Source organism: Lineus longissimus, chromosome 15, assembly GCF_910592395.1.
Source record: "Lineus longissimus chromosome 15, tnLinLong1.2, whole genome shotgun sequence".
Lineage (NCBI taxonomy): Eukaryota > Metazoa > Nemertea > Pilidiophora > Heteronemertea > Lineidae > Lineus > Lineus longissimus.
In genome coordinates this window covers 14,375,863-14,396,857 of record NC_088322.1, presented here as the reverse complement: position 1 = coordinate 14,396,857, position 20,995 = coordinate 14,375,863, and the positions used below count along the sequence as shown (strand labels likewise).

At 40.3% G+C, this 20,995-nt stretch overlaps 1 protein-coding gene across 3 annotated transcripts in view; it reads right to left on the bottom strand.

Annotated features, from left to right (window-relative positions):
* Window positions 1–20,995, bottom strand: part of LOC135499862 (inactive dipeptidyl peptidase 10-like) — a 173,780-nt gene that overhangs the window by 107,293 nt on the left and 45,492 nt on the right. Inside the window, exon 1 of one of the 3 annotated variants that reach the window (XM_064790857.1) lies at window positions 15,575–15,947. The exons of the other annotated variants lie outside the window; for them this stretch is intronic. Within the exon in view, the coding sequence (XP_064646927.1) occupies window positions 15,575–15,601 (27 nt within the window). The 5' untranslated portion in view covers window positions 15,602–15,947. Of the gene's footprint in view, window positions 1–15,574; window positions 15,948–20,995 lie in introns of those variants that run through there. 3 annotated transcript variants of the gene reach the window in all.

The window sequence follows — 20,995 nt, the reverse complement described above, 5'->3', positions numbered from 1 at the left end:
AAGTCTCATCTTCCTAACAGCAGCTTTGACCAATAGCTGAGGCTGTCCATTGATAAAGCCCAAGCCTCCACGTCAAACTCTCAACACATATAGAAAGCTTTCTCTTTACCAAGTGAAAGAAATTAACATAGTTTGCCAAGTTCTCAATTCCTTTCTCACTGATGAAAAGTGGGACAATAAAAAGCGGCATTTGTTTTTGCTAAGCGCCGTTAAGACCCATCAACAAATGAGAACCTTCAAAGAAACATTTCACAATTTGCACTGAAAGTAGCGCAGAGGGCAAAGTTAGTCAACAATGTCGAAGAAATGTGCGATTTAGAACTTTGATAACTCTTCATAAAGGCTGGAGAGCACAAGTGGACTTCGACGAAAGCTTTTTTCAACGGTTGTTGATCTGACCCCATCCACTTCTTGCTCATAAAACTAAAAGGTTGCTGGTAATGGATTTCGGTACTGTAATGGATGGAGTAGACAACAACATACTTTTGCTTGTTGATGACAATTCTCATACATTTAATCGATCGAAGCCTGTGTTAAGCAAACTACCGTAGCATTTGCCTGATGTTACACCAAAAAAAACAATGCTCGTTGTCTGTAGGTGAACGACCGAGGCGACAACGAAAGTGCCTTTGCTATTTTTCTTGTACCAGAGAAATTGCGGATATATCTGATTTTCGTGTTTGATGTGCTTCGAAAATGTTCTGATTAAACACTATGAGGGAAACATCAGTCGCATGGCCTCACCTATCCTTACAACATAAATGCTTCCTTTTTATGTTTTCTGAGACAACAGATCTGCCTTCAGAGTTACTGGGTTTATGCTGGTGAACAGAGGGTGGGGTCAATGGCAAGATATTGAGAGCAAGTGCTCATCGGGGAGGGAGCTGATTCAGCACTCCTCAGACTATTTAGGAAAATAACAGGCATTTCTGTCAACCCTGAAAGGCCGAAGACATACTCAGCAGTTATTTGGAAGATGCAGCTGGATTAAACTATGTTATGGAGGACACGTCAAGCGTTGACTCATCAAACAAAACGACATAACGAATTCTCTTGATGTTGTAGCAGATAGGGATCTGCCTTTAAGACCTTTAGATAGTCGCTGGATGTATGCTGATCAGGCAAGTCGGGCAGAGTAGGAGGCGGTGGTCAAAGGTGGGGATATCGGTACTGGACTGCCAATGTTGAGGTGGGTGTGATTCAATGGTGCAAGACGAAGTCGAGATTGTGTAAGAGTTGGATCAAGAAGATATGCGGAAAAGCCAACGCGCTGCTGTTGCTGGTACCATCTGCAATGAATTACAATAAATATTCTTCCCATTGAAGTTCTTTCTTTTCATAGTCACATGAACCCAACAGCTTACTTATCAGAAGAGCACATGTTGGAACAGCACAGCATATTGTTAACAGAGTAAGAATTACGGTACTCTTTGAATTCCTAGATGAACTTTTTACCGGAGTGCCCCAAGAAATTCCATCTTAGTGTTCAGCTAAAATAAATGAGGGCTACATGTTTCTCATCAGAAATGAATGAGCAGTGCTTTCACGCAAGCAACAGAAATTGACACAAGAATTTCTCTTCGCGACAAGTGATACACTGCTCTGATCTGAGAAGTCCATTTCACTGATTACTGACTTTTTTCAGGGACCTTTTTTCTACTTCCAGCAAACACTAAGGGCCAAACCACACCACTGAAATTTATCTGATTGGCCCTGCAGGACCAGAATCCTAAAGGAACAACTGCCAATCCCGGCGCAGGTGGCCTAGGGACATTAATAATGACACACAGGGAAGATATGGCTTTTCGCAAGTTGCGAGCTAATGGTGCTAGTCTTTGCATAGGTTAAGGAGGTCATTACGGCGAGGAATAATCAGCGACCAGCGCCTTTCAGCACCTCCGGAGAGATCAAAAGATCAAAAACCTCAAAGCTTTATGTTTTAAGGTAGAACTATCAGTTAGTTTTCTGAGGCAAAATCAAGGTGATGTACATCAGAAGCATTTCGACTACTGTCCGATAGGTTATCCGCAGACTGGTGATAATCAACTAGTGTGATGAAAAAGGCGAGTCCCTCAAACAGTCGAATTGGGGAACTGAGGCGAAATCAAGGTGATGTACCTTTCCTCACATCACTTCACATCGCCGATAGCAATGTCACCAGTCACCTGTTGCACTCCGATATATCGTTTTTTACAAGCGAGATATTTAACGAATAAATACACTAGTTCACACAGACATCTATCAACAATATTGAACAAATTTTATTTCCAATACCCGACGTCTTCAGCATCTCGGACTTTTCGTTTTTACCGCTACATCAAAGAGAAACTTGCTTTTATCATACCTCACTACTACCAGATCGATAAAAGCATAAGAAAAGTTCGATTGGGAGCAGACAGGCCCCAGATTCGATAGATTGTGAACGTGCAATATAACGAGTCATTGATTTTTTTAACTTCATAAATGTAGAAAAAATTAAGCAAAGACTTCATAGTCCCTGTTTTAAACAGAGCTGCAACTGCCAAAGCAACTGCAACTGCCAACTACCTTAACTATTCGTCACTATTGTCAAAACATGTCTAGCAATCCTCAAAACCTAATACTATTTTCCCCTGTAAGACAAACTTTGACATTTGAATAATTTCAAACTGGTCAATATAGCTGATGCAAGGTAAGACCGTTCCAGACAACCAGTGGATTTCATTAGTATACGTAACACCCACAAATTGAAGAGTGTCGTGTTTTGAGCCACACCCAGTTAACAGCAAAGTTAAAGTTAAATGAAAGTCCTTGATGAGAAATACCAAAATGCAAAAATTGTTCGTCACGTTTGGAGAAAGGGAAAAGACAGACAATGTATCAGGAAAAAGTTAGAGAAACCGTTAAGAAGTCGGAAGAAGCCTCCTACTAGTGACAGTAACGGCCATGTCTCAGTTAGGACCCGTAGTACTTAAGACTATATTTTCATTGGGCTTTGCTTTGCCTATACATACACGAGTGCCACGCATAAATACTCCTTCGACTCATAAGGGGCAGGGCTGAGCATGACTTCTGCTCTGGTACATACAATTTTAAATTCAGCTCCTTATCACACCTTTAAAAGTTAACCTGCCCAATATATCTAACTAGAATGATCATTTTAACTCCGATGACAGATCATGAGATAGAGTACACACGGGAAAACACCATCATCTGATAAAGGCCATCACCACTGATTGATCTCGGGGGAAAATCAATAGCTACAGACGCTTAACGGATTGGTTTAGGAATGCTGTTGGTTAAAGGTATATTGGCCGGTTAAGTGTTTAACAAATGGTCAAACGTACATCTACCGTATTCGGGATAAATGGAATGGACTTGGTCATGTGGCTGCAGAAATGCCTTGCAATTATATAAACTACATCGTTTATGTGAAATAGTGTTGTATCTGAAAGGTTGTGACTACTCTTGACTTATAATAATTCAGTAACTTCTCTCTTTGATCACTATGGTGTAAAATACGCTGGCTCGGTGTTGCAGACAACGACCAACATGACCAATGCATGCTGGCGAGGCCATCAAGATCCCTCAAAGGTTAAGATTCAAGAACTGATCAGCTCATATCGGAATTGTGTGAATTTTTACCATTGAAGCTTCAAGATGAGTGAGGTTGTCTACCACCCAAAAGTACAGTTACCTATCACTAATTAGCAAAATAAATAATTTTATTCTAATAGTCAGTCAACACATTTTGGACAATTGTAAATTTTTTCTAGGTCACACATACTCCACCTGAGATACAAATAATAATTATTAAAGTTCAAAATTACCAACCTCTTCCTGGTCCTTAGCGGGAACTATTTTCCTTATTTTGGAATATCCTGGTAATGGCTTAGCCATTGCATATCCTGGTCGAAACTGGACAACACTAAGATCGATGTCAATTAGATTTTTTCATTCCATTAAGCATTCTCCAATATTCATAAAGGATCTTCACTTTTTGACTGAATGGTCGGCAAGTATACAAAAATGCAATCTGATAAAATCCATGGAACAAGCATTTTCTGAGAATATCCAACAATTTCTTTGCACTAGTGATAAAAAGATTCAAGCATTGGTTAGAATCCGTAGAAAAACAAGATATAGGTGAATCTATTTCGATCAGCAAGTAATGGCAAGAATTTTAACCACATCGTTCCCTATCTCTGATAAAACGCATCCACATAACCATATACCTGGATGTCTGTTGTTTTCCATTTCTCAAATATCAAAATACAAGGAGGGGTATGGAATAATATAATATTGGCTACTATTTATAGTGACTTTACGCTGCACACGCCCACAACGCACCGTGTAGTATTAAACCGTAGGCAATACGTTTTGATATTCGTATTGGATCATGATGCAAAGTAATCTAGAACATTATTGGACTCAAAAATGTTTAGGGTTTCCTGAGGCGTTGTTCGATTATATGAGAATATTTGATAGGTTGAACAATGCCTGTTTAATTCTTTTGACGAATTCACTTCCTTCGTCTCATTGAACTCGCGGTCATCAATGGTTTAAAATGGATTTAGGGTCAAATCAAATTTTTCAAAAGAAGAAGAGTGTCGTGCTCCACTAACACAGAATAAGGACATGTCTATGGTTTCTCTCTTACGTCGATTATTAATCATTCGATGCATTCTTTACAAGGAACATGTTCATTTACCTCCTACCAAAAATTAAAAGATATTGCCATTCTGTTTTACATGTAGGCCATAGGCAGAAGCTAGGGGGGTCCAATAGGTAGTCTCAACGTGGCTGATGTACACAGTTATTGAAATACGGGTATGGGTAAGCTCAGTCAGAAAAATCTTCCTTCTTTACAAACGTGAATCGTGCTTCTGTAGTATGAGATGGCAGAGCCACTTATTGGCTACCTCATGGAACCTACATTTTATGAAAAAACTATCGAACAATAAGTCTCAAATCTGTTCTATCACCATCTAGCACTTCCTTATGTTTCCTCTTAGGCGTTTCCAAGAACGAATGTGGACAAACCTGCATGCAGAAAACTTTAAAGCAACACTGTCAGTGTTATTGCACATTTCACCGCCTTTTGACCGACTTATGTCATTTTATGGTGAAATCAATAAGCGCTGAACATATAGCTAGGCAGTGTTGTTATAGGAGACCCGTAATTACACCACGATGGCTATAGTCCCTGGATATATTGACTTGAGCAACTTCTAGGCAAGTGGAAGCTTCGTATCATCCTACGGCTTCATCATACTCGGTCGATTGGTTTTTACCTATCACACTGAAAAAAGGAGTGTTCCTCACTATTATTATTTTGTTTCCTGGTCTGAGAGCACACACAGCTGGGAAGCAGATGTATGGATCACACCAATGACCAATACTGATCAATTGGTATGTGGCGACGAATGTAGGCTAAAGATAATATACATGATCTTTCTTTGTCACCAGAGACAGAAAGCAAGAGTTAACGCAATCATCTTCCACTTTTGCTACCTTGACCTTTAACCTTCTGGTGGTGCCACAATGACTGATGGTTTCATTATGAATTCAGTGCACTCTGTCCACGCTACATCCTCAGGACGCCATGGTGCAGGTGATCAAGAGTTGCTTTCGCTCACTTATTCAGAGGGAGTTTCTTGTCACTTTGAGTTCTGCTTGTTTTGTGCGTTTGTTATGTGTGAGAAAAAACTTAAGGTTATTTTTTTAAGGGAGAATATAAACATGGTCACAAGGCCCATGAGTGTTCCTGAGATACTGAAACAAATGTGTACAAGTGCTTGCTACATGTACACATGTTGTGTATATCCACTTATTTAATCAAAAGTCAAATTCCGAGGAGGGGCATTTTAAGCCAGCTGAGTGCAGGCCTTACCAGAAGCCTAAAACCATTAGCTTGCGAAAGAAGAAAATATTTTAATCGTTGAATTCTAAATAATGATTGAAGTGGAGTGCAAATCATCATTGACAATCGGTATCAACTAAAATGCGAGTAGGACATGATATTAGCATGAACATGAAGCACGCAATCTTGGGACGGTTTGCGTCTAATCACTAACTGCCACAAAAACAGGGATTATACGGTTTGCTCCAGAAACTGCCCCAGGGTGTTTATCAAATAACCATGCATCCTGACTAGCCAAGATATTATATCAGGTCATTCTAGAGATTGGAAGATGTAAAAACCTTGGTGGTAAAGATGCCACAGGTCATTGCCCAGCAGTTGTCTTTCGCTACTGTTGTCAAGCAACTCAACTGCCGTGCATTTGCAACTCCGTGATTGATGCTCGATTCCTAATAATTTCTAATTGGTTAATTGAATAGTATAAACAATATAATATTGAAAAATCAGTACCAACAGCAATGTTAAGACAAACTAGCATGCAAGATCCGTATCACCAAGTAAAGGCCACAAAAACAGGGATGATCATTTCCTCCCAAAACTGTTCCTGGGTGATACCCAAGCTGTACAACTAGTATTGCCAACTGGCAATTGCTGATCTAACTCCATATCCATGATTAATGCTTGCATTTCAAATAATAACTGGTAAATGGAGTGTGAACAATATTGACGAATCGCATGACGTGAATAATTCAGTGTGTGTACTGGCCTGATGAACATTCAGACTCGTTAACGAGGAGATATTGTAGCAATGAAATATGATGGTCTGATATAGTGGGCTTTTTTCTCTCAACAGCGTCATATAATCGCCCTACAGCATCACCCTAAAAGCCTTTACATGGAACCCGGAAGGGATGTGAACAAAGTGAAGACTTAGGAATAGCTGGAGACGAACTTGCATTGAGTGACATGAAGACCATGGGCCACGACTGACGGGAACTGGAGAAGATCTTCAGGGACAGAAGACGGTGTAGGAAATGGCGGCCTATTCTCTCATGTTATATGTAAGGGGTCATACTCTAGGTATGTCGCGCACCTGAGGGGGATTCGGGTTAAGAATCTGGGCAGTCGTGGTTTCGTAGGCCGTACATATTCCTGCACTTATTTACAATTCCCGGAGTACAGAGGGAGGTATCCTGTTCGAACAGTGTGCATTACGTACTTAAAGTTTCGCCTCAAACCAACCACTATGAGGTACTCTCGACTCCAATGTAATAACAAGAAAACTAAATTAACGTCTGCATAATTGCAAAGATAAGCTTGATACACCGGAAGGGTAAGGAGATAAGAAAAACAACTGATCTAGCGTTATCATTCATGTTGGTAATTACCTCTGTATTGTTCGAAGCACAGATGGTGTTGCATCGACGTTTGTTGGTGCAGTCGTAAATATCAGGTCTGCATCTGACCCGTCTTGAAGGAATGTAGCCCCCAAAGACAATCTGTACTGGGATTTCTCGTATTATATATTGGAAGAAACTTTCTGACTTGCTCTAGAATTGGCTCTGAATACGTTTGTCTTGCAGCGAGATTCCTTCCCGGATACTGCTAGTAATAATGGACTTCATGCCCCCAATACCATATTCTGTATTCATATCACCACCATTCATCACTAGCTACAGCCCAACCACCAGGAAAGTATTAAAAGTAATGCCCAAAGGTGAAGGCGGCATTTATTTCATATGGTTCTGATTTATAACCTGTGATATTAAAATACTAGCCCAGTCAACGCTGGTCTCGTCCTCAGAAGGGATTGGCTGATAAATGGGCTTATTTCAGGCCAGTCGAGAGAATAAGGAGCGGGCCACGAAACCACTACCTTCTGATTACAAGAAGTCGGACGCTCTTTCACCGTGCCACTCCGCTCCCTGAATGTGCGGCAGAAATCGACATCTTTTAGAAATGTTTGACTGTCTTTTGATGATGACTAGATTGCCCATGGTCAAGTTGCTGTTGCAAAGAAGGTTACTAAGCGCACAATGGCATCATTAGCAGAATGCAATTACTCGATGCCTAGCGAGTAAAAAACTGAATTCAGCCTCAAAACATTCAATGCCTGGTGATCTTCAGATACACTTTCAAAGGCGAACATTTCTTTCTTGGATGAGCTTGGAATTAGCAATAATCAATATTTCTATAACGAATCTTAACAGGTTTGACCTATTTGAGACTAACAGCCCGAACTGAGGTCCTCTAAAGAAAGGTCACGAAGTATTTTCCTATGAATATTTTACTTCATTATATCATATCATTATTTTATGATGCTGACTTCTATTTGCACAAAATAATGACTCTTAATCTAATAGCATACACGACAAATAACATACAAGCATCACAGCCACACTCCTCACTGAAGTACCATTCTCTCTTCAAGCTCAAATTGTGCGTGCATGCTCGAATTTAAAGCCAATTCCATTAGAATTAGCCAGTGGTGAACTAACTAATTTGGTCCTCGGTGGATTCCCTTAATGACAAATGCAGTAATGCATTCAGACAAATGTTAGTTGGGAATGTACTTATATTCGGAACTGGAAACAGAGACACGTAGAGAAACTCTTATTGTTTGAAGAGCAGTCACCATTTCGTTGCTTTTTTATTAAGAACAACGTCAGAGGACAAGAGTATCCAGTCGATCACAATCCTTTGTTTGTCCCAATATTGCCTCCCAATAATTTTGTAAATTCATAAAAAGATTGAAAACATGATCGTTAGCCAGGACGCTTGCAACGTGTACACATATACAAGTAACACATCGCCACCGTTTTGATCGGAAGGCACGTACTGCCAAGACGAAGATCATAAGCCTTGTTGCCATTCCCAAACACTCTCTCGATCATATCCAATAAGTTTGGTCAAATGAATAAAACTATTGAAAACATATTTTAGCCGGGGAATTTGAGTATTCGTACAAGTCGAGTACAAATGGAACCACGTGCAACGATACGAGTCACGTGATTTGGTTATCGGCGTTCAAACGTTCATATTGGTTTGGTATGCCAGGAGAAGAGCCACAAGAAGAATAGGAAAAGTCGACAGAGATTGGCTATATGAACATTAATCTCTGTCGCATGTAGCCCATTTGCAATCTCGGTCTGGACAATTCTGTCTGATCAAGAAACATGGGCAATATTGATTTCTGCATATCTTCGCCCAGAGTTGGTTTTATCCCGGAAGTTGGAATAGTGCCTGTATAAATGACCCATAAAAGCACATGCTGTCCGTCCCAGCATATCTAACCTGTCGGTGTAGTGTAGTGGTACTCATACTAGATAGGTGTCGGACCCGGAATCCAAGGGTCGTGCTCGCTGTAGTTCTTTATGTTAATTTTGATGTATTCGATTGCACAGTAGTATAGATCCATCGCACGTCACAATTTTATTTGACTTAACCTCCCCATTTATGCATGATTACATAATTTACAGCAAAATAAACCTATTTGATCTCGAGTCTAGAATCTTGTATTGGCTGTAGTTCCTTAATATCCCAGTTACTCTGCGGAACCTGTATGTGGTTTCTGTGAAGCGCTTTGATACATAACTTTAGAAATGAAATGTCTTCGGAGTAGTGTCCAGATTCTTTTTTACCAGTTAATCTCCAAGGTATTTGTGGGTGTTGTGGTCTTCTAATGGACGATATTCCAATCTCAGTAACTTAGTTTGCACAATCTACCCTTTTTTCCCGAAAGACAACAACAAGATAGTCAGCTAGCCTAGCCTATGTGTTTCGTCTCTTCTCCATAAATCGGCAAAGTTTAATCCCCGGATGAATCTGCATGCAGCGAAGCCAACACATTACCATCCCGCCAGCCCACGCCAATTCAGTTACGGATCACAGAGCTTTTAAATAATTTCACTCGAGAGATCCCGCAATTCCCATTCTTGATAGAAATGGTCTTTTCTTTCTATTATTCAGTGCTAATGAAAGTTGCTGGTTTAGAGGATTGTGCACAGGAATACATTCTGAATTGAATGCTATGCAGTGTTGTATCGAATTGAAACTCTACTATGAAAAGGATGATAACTTGCTGGTTGTGCTGTCACGGTTCTGGTTGGTGGTTCCAAGATGAAAGCGTAATCTCTAGGGGATCAACATTTAGGCACTGGCATGCAGTGCATGAGAGGGTGACCAAAGTAACAGTGACCAACTCGCACCACTGAAGGCTGTGGAATGCAGGTCTTCATTGGTTACAAAACAGTAACAGATTCAGGAGGCCCTAGATGAGACGTTCAACTTCGAAGCAACACTTCAATGTGATATACGGAGTTCTCCTCCATGCATGGTATTCGGTCTAGCCGCCCTTGTTTCCTCATGCGATTACCACAGTTCATTTACTGACCATATATGTTGTCCTAAAAGAAGATACAGCCATTTGCAAACCAAAAACTACGTCCCTTCTCTTCGATCTTCGTCAAAGTTAGACAGGCTATGATATTGCCAACGGTGGATGCAAGTCTTGACGCCAAATGATCCACAAGACACAGCTAGTTTACTGAAGCGTTCACCCAGATAATTACCAGTTGGCAGATGTTGTGTTAACCTGTTGACTCTTGGAGCTGAATGTTAGTTTTAGCTAAGTAACGCCATTGTTGACATAAGATGTTAAGGTAGTTGGCTTGAAATGTCAGCCACCAAACAGAGAGAAAGTGATAAGTATCCGCAGCTATGATACTGGAAGCTTCAAGTAGCACACTTTACAGTAAAGATGACTGCATCTTCTTTGCTTTTAATAGCACGTTCGTATACTACGGAACTGGGCAGGCGCTGAGCAAAAGATAGTGGCAAGAGAGCATAACAGGCAGTAATAAACTTGACAATATCAAGTGGACGAGGACAGCATCACGGTTGCTTTCAATGACGTGTGATTATGGTAATGGAAACGCGTCAGGTAAACACTGCAGACTCCCCGATAAAGTAGGAACGGGCAAGACAGCATATCCTCTGTTTACATGGTGTCTATAAGGAGTGACTTGCATAAGAATTTAATGGCACCGATATTGACTAATGTCAGCTGTGATGTACGCAGTGCTCTTATAAATAACGCAGTGCAAAGATTGGTTCGAACATATCTAGATGAAGGAAAACTTTGATTAAGAGATAGAACTGACAACAATAATTTACTTATGATGACAGTTTCTTGCGACAAAGGATGCTGAGGAAAGGCTTCTTTAAACCAAGGTATATTGGATCTAAAGATAGACAGATTTTGCATGGTAACAATGTCCGAGTTCTGATTCCGCACACGAACACTACGAGGCTATGTTCTTTTTCCTTCTTAAATTGAATATCCCTGCCTAATCATATTTTCAAGTCTTAGGTCTAGCTTCTTTCAAATACATCCATAACAGAAAAGAACCCAGGTGTCATAACAACTATCCACTTATTACGCTATACACTATCTTCGTCATAAATGACGCAGATGCACAGCCAACTGGCGGCAAGATCAGTATCAGGCTAATAACATCACGAAAACGAAAAATACTATGAAGAAGGGAGATGAAAATTCAGCTGACATACAAAGCCGCCTAGAGCGTAGAGAGTTAATTATAGATACCTCCTTAGAGAGTTCTGCTTTCTTTCCCAGCGCAGAACGCGGTGGATCAAATGCCAAAGACAGCCAAAGGTTCTCGCGACAATCCGCTAGCCATAGGAACTGGTGATATACCTTTGCGTATGTTGTTAAAACCCTAAAGAATGCTGGCCATGTCATATGAAAGTGGAGGTGTTTAGAATTGATATTTCGATTCTAAGAAAGATGGGTGATTAGAATGTCAAAGACTGCCAGAAAACACCAAAAGTTTTCTGATTGATATTCTAGCCCAAGATGAACCAACTTCGCAACTGCCTATATTGTTAACTCTTCCAAATACTCAGGGTCTTGTCGCGGCTTCTAGACCTGAACATGGGCCGCAGTTGAAACGAACTATGGACGAGTTGGTAATCTTGACGTGTGTGGTGTGGATGTTGCATGGTCACTTTAAAAAGCATGGAAGCTGAGGCGTGGAAACATATGATTCATTTACGTAGCCCACACATGCACCCACATTAACCCACCAGCGACAGTTCTCCCATTTGTATTTCCATATTGCGACAACGCCTGCTTTTAGAAGAAGAACTAAACAAGACATTTAAATGTTTCCGACATATCCATGGTAACCCTATATTAACGGATACATTAGTACAGCTGCTTTAGGATTTGGAGAAAAGACCACACGATGAGCTTAAGTCTCTCTGATCTTACAAGTCATGTATCGACTTTTATAGGGCTTTTCTAATGCATATCCCTGAGCCAATCGGGTTGCCTCCTATATAGTCCTTTAAAAATAAACATATGCTCCTATCAGTCCCTTCAAATTAATATTTGGTACTGATTATACATTATGGCGTTGTGTTTCTTATTTGCACTAAGCGAGTTGTATCACATGAACGTGCATTTTGGGCATACTTCTCACTGTATAACGCAGGCCTTAGTGGTGTTTTTACGTCGCAAAAATCTTGCCGAGACTGTAACTGGCATCATGCACCAACTATGCTAATGAACAGGTAGGGAATTTTACAATAGTTCTCCACAATATCCATGGTTACCCTAGTATAGCCGATACCCTGCCGACGGTTTCGTGAGGATAAGATACAGAAGGAACAATTTATGTCGCTGAAGATGGTTAAACGTACCAAATACTTAAAAACTATCGAACCAGCAATCTACGTAATGGTCTCCCGTTGGGTACTGAGGTTGCCACAATCACCCAAAAGCGCGTCATCAGGGTATGTGACAAACCTTTGAGCTGTATGTGGCTTCATTTTAATATAATGAGTTAAGGTACCGTACAAGGTGCTGTTATCTTTATTCATTGAACATGCTGAAAGCGGTTAGACAACCAATACATCCATTTTGGTATCAATTTCTTAATACAATACAGACATGCTTTACGGCACTGTAACAGTAGATCTGTAGATTTGCTACCTTGAATTGAACGTTTAGCTTAGATTTAGTGCATGGTTCTGGTTGGAGCACGGTGAGCAATGAAGATGTATTGCCAATGAACACTACTTGAGCTAAGCGTTTATAACTCTGATACAATATTGATACATTGCAGTGCATGGTACAGTTGTGTATTTCCCATGCATAGTTAGATATTTAACCACGAATAACGCAATGAGCTTTGATCAAAACGGTTATTTATACAGAGATATTTACCATGTACCTGCCTTGTTTCCATGGCATTGATGAACAAGTTAGCCAGCACATTGGTCATTAACTGATAGACAATCAAGCGGGAACCCATTTGTCCATGATATTTTTCTCCCAAAACAAATGCAAGTTCTTTTCTATTACATCAGCATGCAAATCTTAGATTATGCGTCCCACTGAGGGATTATTACAGGCTGCGAATCGATTGCGAATAAACCGCACATAGATCGGTCTAGCATGAATAATTTAGGCTAGTTTTCAAGCCACTCAGGTCAATGCGAACATAGCTTTGTGCAACTTGCAGCGTTACAGACTTTCACGCTTCAGGTGATTGATTTTTTCGCGCAATGTATTCGTACATATCATAATCGAGTTTACTGTGGCAAAAAAGTAGTTTGGTTTGCTCGGGAGGGTTTGCTAGTGTTTTGGATAATGGAACACTGCACACATTAGTGTTTTGTATGAAAAGAGTTGCAGCTGGGCTTCTCTGTTATACCACTGCTCTGGGCATGCTATTGGTGGGTTGACACAGTATATTTTGGCATTTTATTTTGATATTGGTTTTTTTTCTTGTTGTTCTGCTACATGAGCGATGGCATGCGAAGACCTCAGCTACACAAAGTTTCGCAAATCGCATGAAAGACGAACTACGAACTACGAAGGTCTATCGTGTCATCGAGTCATGTGTGAATTCATTTACGGTACACTCGTAAATAATCGCGTGTACTTAGAAGCACGAAGAATTTGGAAATCACTTGGAAAAAAGTATTGGATAAAGTATACATTGATATACGTTGTACTTCGCCGTTTATAGTTCTTTGTAAAAGTTAGGAAGCCTACATTTTAATGCAGTTAGCATACTAAATAAGGTATACCAGAAGGTGAATGGTCATTATCTGCAACAGAAGTAACCCGAAAGGTTATCAGGAAAATCTGGTTCGAGGGATCTCCACTGTAAACAGGGCCATAAAACCACAACAGGCAACGAAAGCCCTGATAGATAACAACAAGGAAATGTTTCAAAAACACATCAAAAAGAGCACAACACATAGAGTGAGAAAAGAAAATAGGAAATTTGCAAGAAATGTAAAGTTTATTCACACAATTTTACAGCAAGCAAATCAGAGGAGTACAGTATCAATATTGTGAACAAGGTTTGCAACTGAGGTTAGAAAACTTGAGTGTACAGAACTTGCACGGGTCAGCAAAAAATAATGGAAGTTATGAAAAAGTATGTTCATAATGTGGTAGCGTAAACTGACTCACGAAACAGTACATTTAACCTTCGAGGCAACTGTTGTCTTTCAATTAAATCAAAATGCGTAACATCAATTTTTGAAGGTGGAAAAATAACCAACACGGAAAGTATAAAACGGAGGAAAATTTGATGTTTTGGAAGCCTTCATAATGCATCTTTTTACCACAATGTCCACTGATAAATTTGATTTTTTTGAAATTGTAATAGCTGATATAATTTTCATTCATAATCGATAGTAATAGCAACAGCAGTTTTTGAGCGGATTTACCATCCAGGATTATATTCCCTCCCACCACCACCACTATCGCTATCGATTAAGTCGCCGACCCGTGAGGATACTTTAGAAAGCAGTTAATTAGCTATCACTACCTTAGCATAACTAGATCATAGTCCCAACACCTAATGCTATTACCCCAATTGCGTCAGGTACTAATTTTTGACCAAAGACCACAGAATTCCCCAAGGGTAATCACGGCCTATAAGTCATTTGGTGGGAAGTCGGCTCGGGGTTATAGGAACCAATCCATCAAAGAGGAATCTCATTTGGAAATGCCAAAGAGGGGTGAGGTTATCTGGTGGCAGCTTTGTTGGTTTTGCGGCCCAGGAATCAATCCCCTAACTTCAGCCTTTTCGTAAGTTTTAGCCCAGATTTTCCAGTGCAGATTTGACTGCCTCACCTACCTAATGGTACATAATGCCCATTCTACCAGAAATGTTTATGCGGGGATCCAGGACACAGGTCAAAAATGCAAATAAAATTCATTTTCGTGTACAGTGATATTCCTTCAAAGATTCTTGACAAATCCTGAGTTAAGGTTAAGTCTAAGATCTTAACAATGCACCGTACAAGACTTGTGAAGAATGTACAATATGTACACACACTGAATGAGGTCTAAACTAGCTTGCACGACTCTTATCAGGATTTTCGACCAGAAAGTAATCACAATGGGATATAAGGACCCCCTTCTTTCAACAAGATGGGATGTCTGTTATAGTTGTCGTTTACGTTTTAACCATCTTCCAAGTACCCAAACGTAACAGCTTATATTAACCCCCACCCCCACCCCTACATGCAGTCCTACATTACAAACCGGCCCAGTGAGAAAATAATATAAATACAGCCTCCATATCGTCAACCACTTTCTTGAGCTACAACCATAAAAAGATAAACAGGTCGTCATGGTAACAATGCATTATGAAAGCAAACAGGAAAATGTACAAAGCTAACCTCCGATTCTGCATCCTCCATGTCCATTTCAAATGCGTAGAATTCCCCGCAAAAATTCTATAATTAGTCCGAACAGTCAGTAAATCTACACGAGATAATCCTTAAGCTTTCAACAGTTCACTGGAACTCAGCAGTATGGTCCATATTTAACACAACACAATGAGAATACATCCTCGTCCTAATATTCCAGCATCGGTTGGTCACATGAGGAAGATAACACCAAATGCCATCGGCTCAATCCTGGTCATATCCTATGACTATACTCCATCTGCCCAAAGTTTGTGAACTATCACTGTCCAGCGTTTTTCTCCCACTGTTATTGGTAAAGGGCCTTCCCTGTACAGTGCTGCGACATGATATGGCCAATACAGCATGGATTCTTTCCTGTGTGCTGTTGGTGTTGTATTGCTCGCTAGATGCACGGAGACTGTCGCGCCAAGCTCACAATCAATAGCTGACTATAGTACGCGCCAGGTTCCCATGGTTGTCATTTTGCCGCTCGCGTTTGTTTATCATTTGCCCCATTCTCTTGAAATAAAAACTCAACGAGAAATGACAATCTGTTGAGGATATTATTTTGAAAAAAGTCTGCGGAGGGTGGCAATTAAAACAAATTTTAGTGCATACCATACATTTTGTGTACATTTTAGACTGCACACCGTTTTCACTATTTCGGGTTTTTACTGTTTATGTCCTCGACGATTTGAGTGAAATTTTCTGGAAATCATTTATTCACAATACTCTACTCAATTACACGAGTCTGTGTCATTAGGTGCAACATTTTTAACACAAATTTTAGACACCCACTTGAGTTCGAAATTTGCAACGATTGGTTTATAACGAATACACTACTTTAAATATTGTCAGGGCCAGCTGTATGAAATCCATAGATTTTAAATTAAATCCAGGGTGATAAATTATAAGCTTTTCAACAGCACCAGAAGCTTGAACGAAAATAAGAACTAAACTGTTTAACTGTCATTCCCAGGCTTTCTATTTCAATTAACACTACGATCTGATACATTTTAGGGTTTGATAAAACATGGACTTAACAGGCTTCTGCCATCGTAGTTCAATTACTTCCAATTTGAACTTCCGAGCGATCAATTTAAAGAAGCTGACAGAAGACAAGGACCGACCTGGTAACTGCCATCGCGAGCAATTCAATTACGTGTCCCAGTAGCGACATTCTCATTCATACTGTCATTATTTTATAACATCCCTGTCCGTATCATGATGCATTTCGCGACTAAATAGTTCATCGATATTGAAGCTTATCGTGCAACACCAGAGCTGGTGTATGTCGCTTAGGATTTAACTCACGTCCTCTGGGATTTTCTTTAAAGACAGCCAGGGTCGGTCGTTAAAGAAATTGAGGGCCGTGACGACATAAAAATAAGACTAAGGAATTGACCTTGAACCCCCTAGACGTTATCTATCAGGTTTGAATAACTAACAAAATTGCTAAGGGACCATCTCAGCAGATCTGCCGGTACTGTGACAGAGATGATGTGAGGTTTTCATGACCTTAGACTTATCTAGATTTGATCCCTGTTGACAGAGTCTCAGAGAATGAATGCAATTACTTTAGTTCTGGGCAACCATAGTGTACATGTTCGTTAATGACGGTAAATGAACCATAGTGGCCATCTTTACCTTCTTAGTGGGAACCCCTATGTCATGAGCCTTATTTCGACAAGAAAAGGATGACAGTGCAATGCTCGCAAGAGTTTATACCAAACTGGAGGTATTGGTTGTCTCACCTAAACCGCGAGGGTGGAGCTAAAATGTAGACCAAAACCGAGGCGAAGCCGGGATTTTAACTTCATCTGAGCGGTTATGGTGTGACAATCAATACCGAGGGTGTGGCATCAATTTTTATTCTAAAACATCTCAAATCAGAAAAAGAATAACTTGGTTTTAACTGATTTTGAAATGCTTCTATGAAATGCTTCAATTCCAATGCTAACCCAAACCGCTGAATTCAGTTGTTTTAGAAAAGGATACCGTGTAGTGATTTGTGGAAACGGAGACTCATTCTCCCAATGGTTTATTGGAGACCCAAGAATCAATAAGAAAGTAATTTCCTTATTTCCAAGGGAGTTCAGTCCAGGTGATCATCTAGACGATGTCGTTCATTGTAATCCAACATAAAGCTCATAGTGATACTGTTTAGAACTCTAATGATGGACACTATCCACCGGCACCAACATTCGCCAGGGAAATAACCAGTGCCACGGTAAATACCCTGCAGTGATATCCAGGAACATTATATCAGCATATAAAGGTCGGCTCATTACTCCTATGGTCCATTATATACCTAAGAATCAATGAGAAACTAATTTGTTACCGTGGATTTTTATGGGGCAGAAAGGGAGGAGGGTGCAGACAGCTGGGCCACTAGTGGCACGACATTGATAGCCTTACGTACATACTGAACTCAATACCATCAGAAGAGCCTTCCAACCCCATTCGAACCAATGGTATTGTCACCGAGGTGTTGACGCTTCTATGTTTCTTAGGGAGGAGGGATGCCTCGATGAGACCAGCACTTTGCGACAAAATATGTCACCATCAACTACTCACGAAAGAAATATGGGCAGTTAACTGCCCTCGAAATAGTGAACTGATTAAACATGCATGTACACAAATAGCCGCATTACTTCTAGGTTTATGATTTTATCATTAAAAAGACGAAGAGTCTCTGGCAGAACAATCTGGTCCTATGCATAAACCATATGGCTCAGGTCGTTTAGCCTTACAGCCCTTTAGACCGTTGATCGTCTTGAAGTCATGGCACCAGAGACCACAAAATAGATGAAGGTACAAGCCACTCTTAGCAGAGTAGCAGGTCCTATCAAGGGATATATGAACATCAATAACCTCCTCTTCCAAGTAAAGATCTCTTGACTCTCCGACTCGAAGAACAGTCTATCACAGAAGTGGGTAATTATCTTTCATCAGCCCATTTAACGACATGAGATCGATGAAGGAATTCGAAAGCATCAAGAGAAAATGGGAGGGGGCCAGATTTATCTCAGCAAACATCTATACTTGGAATATGGAATGAAAGAATGTTGCCGTCCCTCCAGACATTAGTGAATGAGCTGAATTTCTTCTGCGTTCGATCCTATCATTACTCACTAGCATATATTCGTAGATCCTAGCATTATCTTTTACTCGGTGACTTCACCATTGTTGAAAGGCGCGCAGAGAACAAAGTACATGACAATGGTAGGCAAGGATACAGCATCTCACGAGCACCCCTTAACGAAATCACATAATAAGTATATGGCTGGAAAGACACTGTTTCCATTTTCTACGAACACCAGACTCCCTATAACGACACCATATCAAGCCATTATTATGATTATCATTTCATCGCATTCAGTCTTCGTTTTATCTTACAAAATGCAAAGTGATAATATATATGTCCACGTCGCTGCAATTAATCACAAATTGAATTATATGAGCAGAACATGATTAGTTCAGCCATGGGGAGGTTGTCCGATTTAATGGAGCAAGGATAATACAATGTAATTTAATAGCTGGCCGTTGATAAGGCGGATGCTGAACAGGCTCAGAAGGCTGTACTGTTGGAATGGTGTAGTGGAAACATCAGCACCTGCCTACTCTGATGTCGAATCCGGGTCGGTCCCCGAATACAGAGCAGAACGACTCTCTTCGACCGGGGTCTCAGCCATCTTAGATCTAACCCAACCTACATCATCATCTCAACAACAAGACCAAATGCAAATACTCTCTCAGATCGAGCCTTCCCTAGAGCACAGTCTTCCCGTGCCAGTACAAGACTACTTTCACTCAATCATGTCCCAACCTGAATACACATTCAATAACGTCCTACGGCCATGTAGCACTGACAGAAAGGGGTTCGGAATATGATCAATTGTTATAAATTAGAAACGTGATACATGGTACATGAACGGAATCTGCCGAAGTGAAGCATTCAGAGTTGGGTCAGGAGTGACATGAGCCATTTGATATCTTTGTAAGAGATTGACTCACCCTTATTTCAAGCCCGTGATTTTCAATGAGGTGAGCATAATCAATCCGAGCGGTAAGTTAGATATCAACCCGTCACTCTACGGGTCTAAGCGAACGCAACACCGTCAGAAAGAGGTTGGAAATTTTACAATGGTCATACCGGTGGAACGTGATCTGGTTAAATGGATGCAGTTGGCCGCATCACCAACAAGTAACATTAAGAGCGAGCAACGAGCTGTTTCAACAGCAGTTATTAATCTTTTGACTAGATTCTTGGTCGCATATCAGCTCTAGTCCTGAACGACATTTTAGATGAAGAAGAAAAGGTCTATGAAGATGATATAGTTGTTGTAACAACGTTACTTGAAAACGATAAACTTGCGAGGAGCCATTGGGTGCATCCATTACTGAGGGATAGAGAGCGAAAAGGGGACTTTGTAACCTTGATTTCTGAGCTGAGGATGTACGAGGTTAAATTCAAGGAATATTTCAGGCTGAACCTGCAGCATCAATACCATAGTTCATTGTGCAGGCTCGGCGTACCGTATAAGGCCGGAGTTATAGGTTCACGTAGTCACTCGTCATGATTCACTTGCCAAGAGTTAACTAAGGCTACGGTTACATTTGATGTGAAGCGGCATCATTTAAAAGAGTTCTGCACACCATTCAAATTTATCAACAAATATCCCTTTTTCATCACTTTCGGGGATGGGTTGATCAATTGATCATGAATAGCAAACAATTCATTCTTAACACGCGGTGTTAAGGAACAGCGACACTCTCATCAATATTGTATGGTAAGGATGACACATTGGGTGATAAATCCTTCCTTTTGTGCTTCATTTTGAAAGAGCGACCCAGGCATTATTCATGCCAATCGATCATACTTCTAAATTTAATTAAGATAATGTAATTTCAAGCATAGCAAAAAAATTTAAATCGTTTACAGAAAACGCTTTTCCACCATCACACTTTATCGGCGGCAAATGAAATGAATATACCGATATATCGCCTGAATCTTTCCTCAATCGGATCATAGAGAAATGAATGGCAATCCTCTCGTTTTCATCAGGTACAGACGATTCTGGCAGTACTATAATTTGTATTATACAATAACCGGGGTATTCATTTAAAAACGATGATTTTGTTTGGCCACTGTGGTAATAGAACCTGTCGGCTTCAGGCGTGAATTTCGTGCTTTTCCCATTTGTCATTTGTACAACGGTAAATAGATTATATCTTATTACAATATGGCTAAGCTCTAAACCTGCAAGAATACGTTCCGGGGATTTTGCTAAATGTCAGTTTTAAGTTACTATGAATGTTATTACTTGTTTCTAAATATAAACTGATACGCACAAAACCTTACCTTCAGGCTGCGCTTACTTCTATGATTATATCTTTAGAAACTTGAAT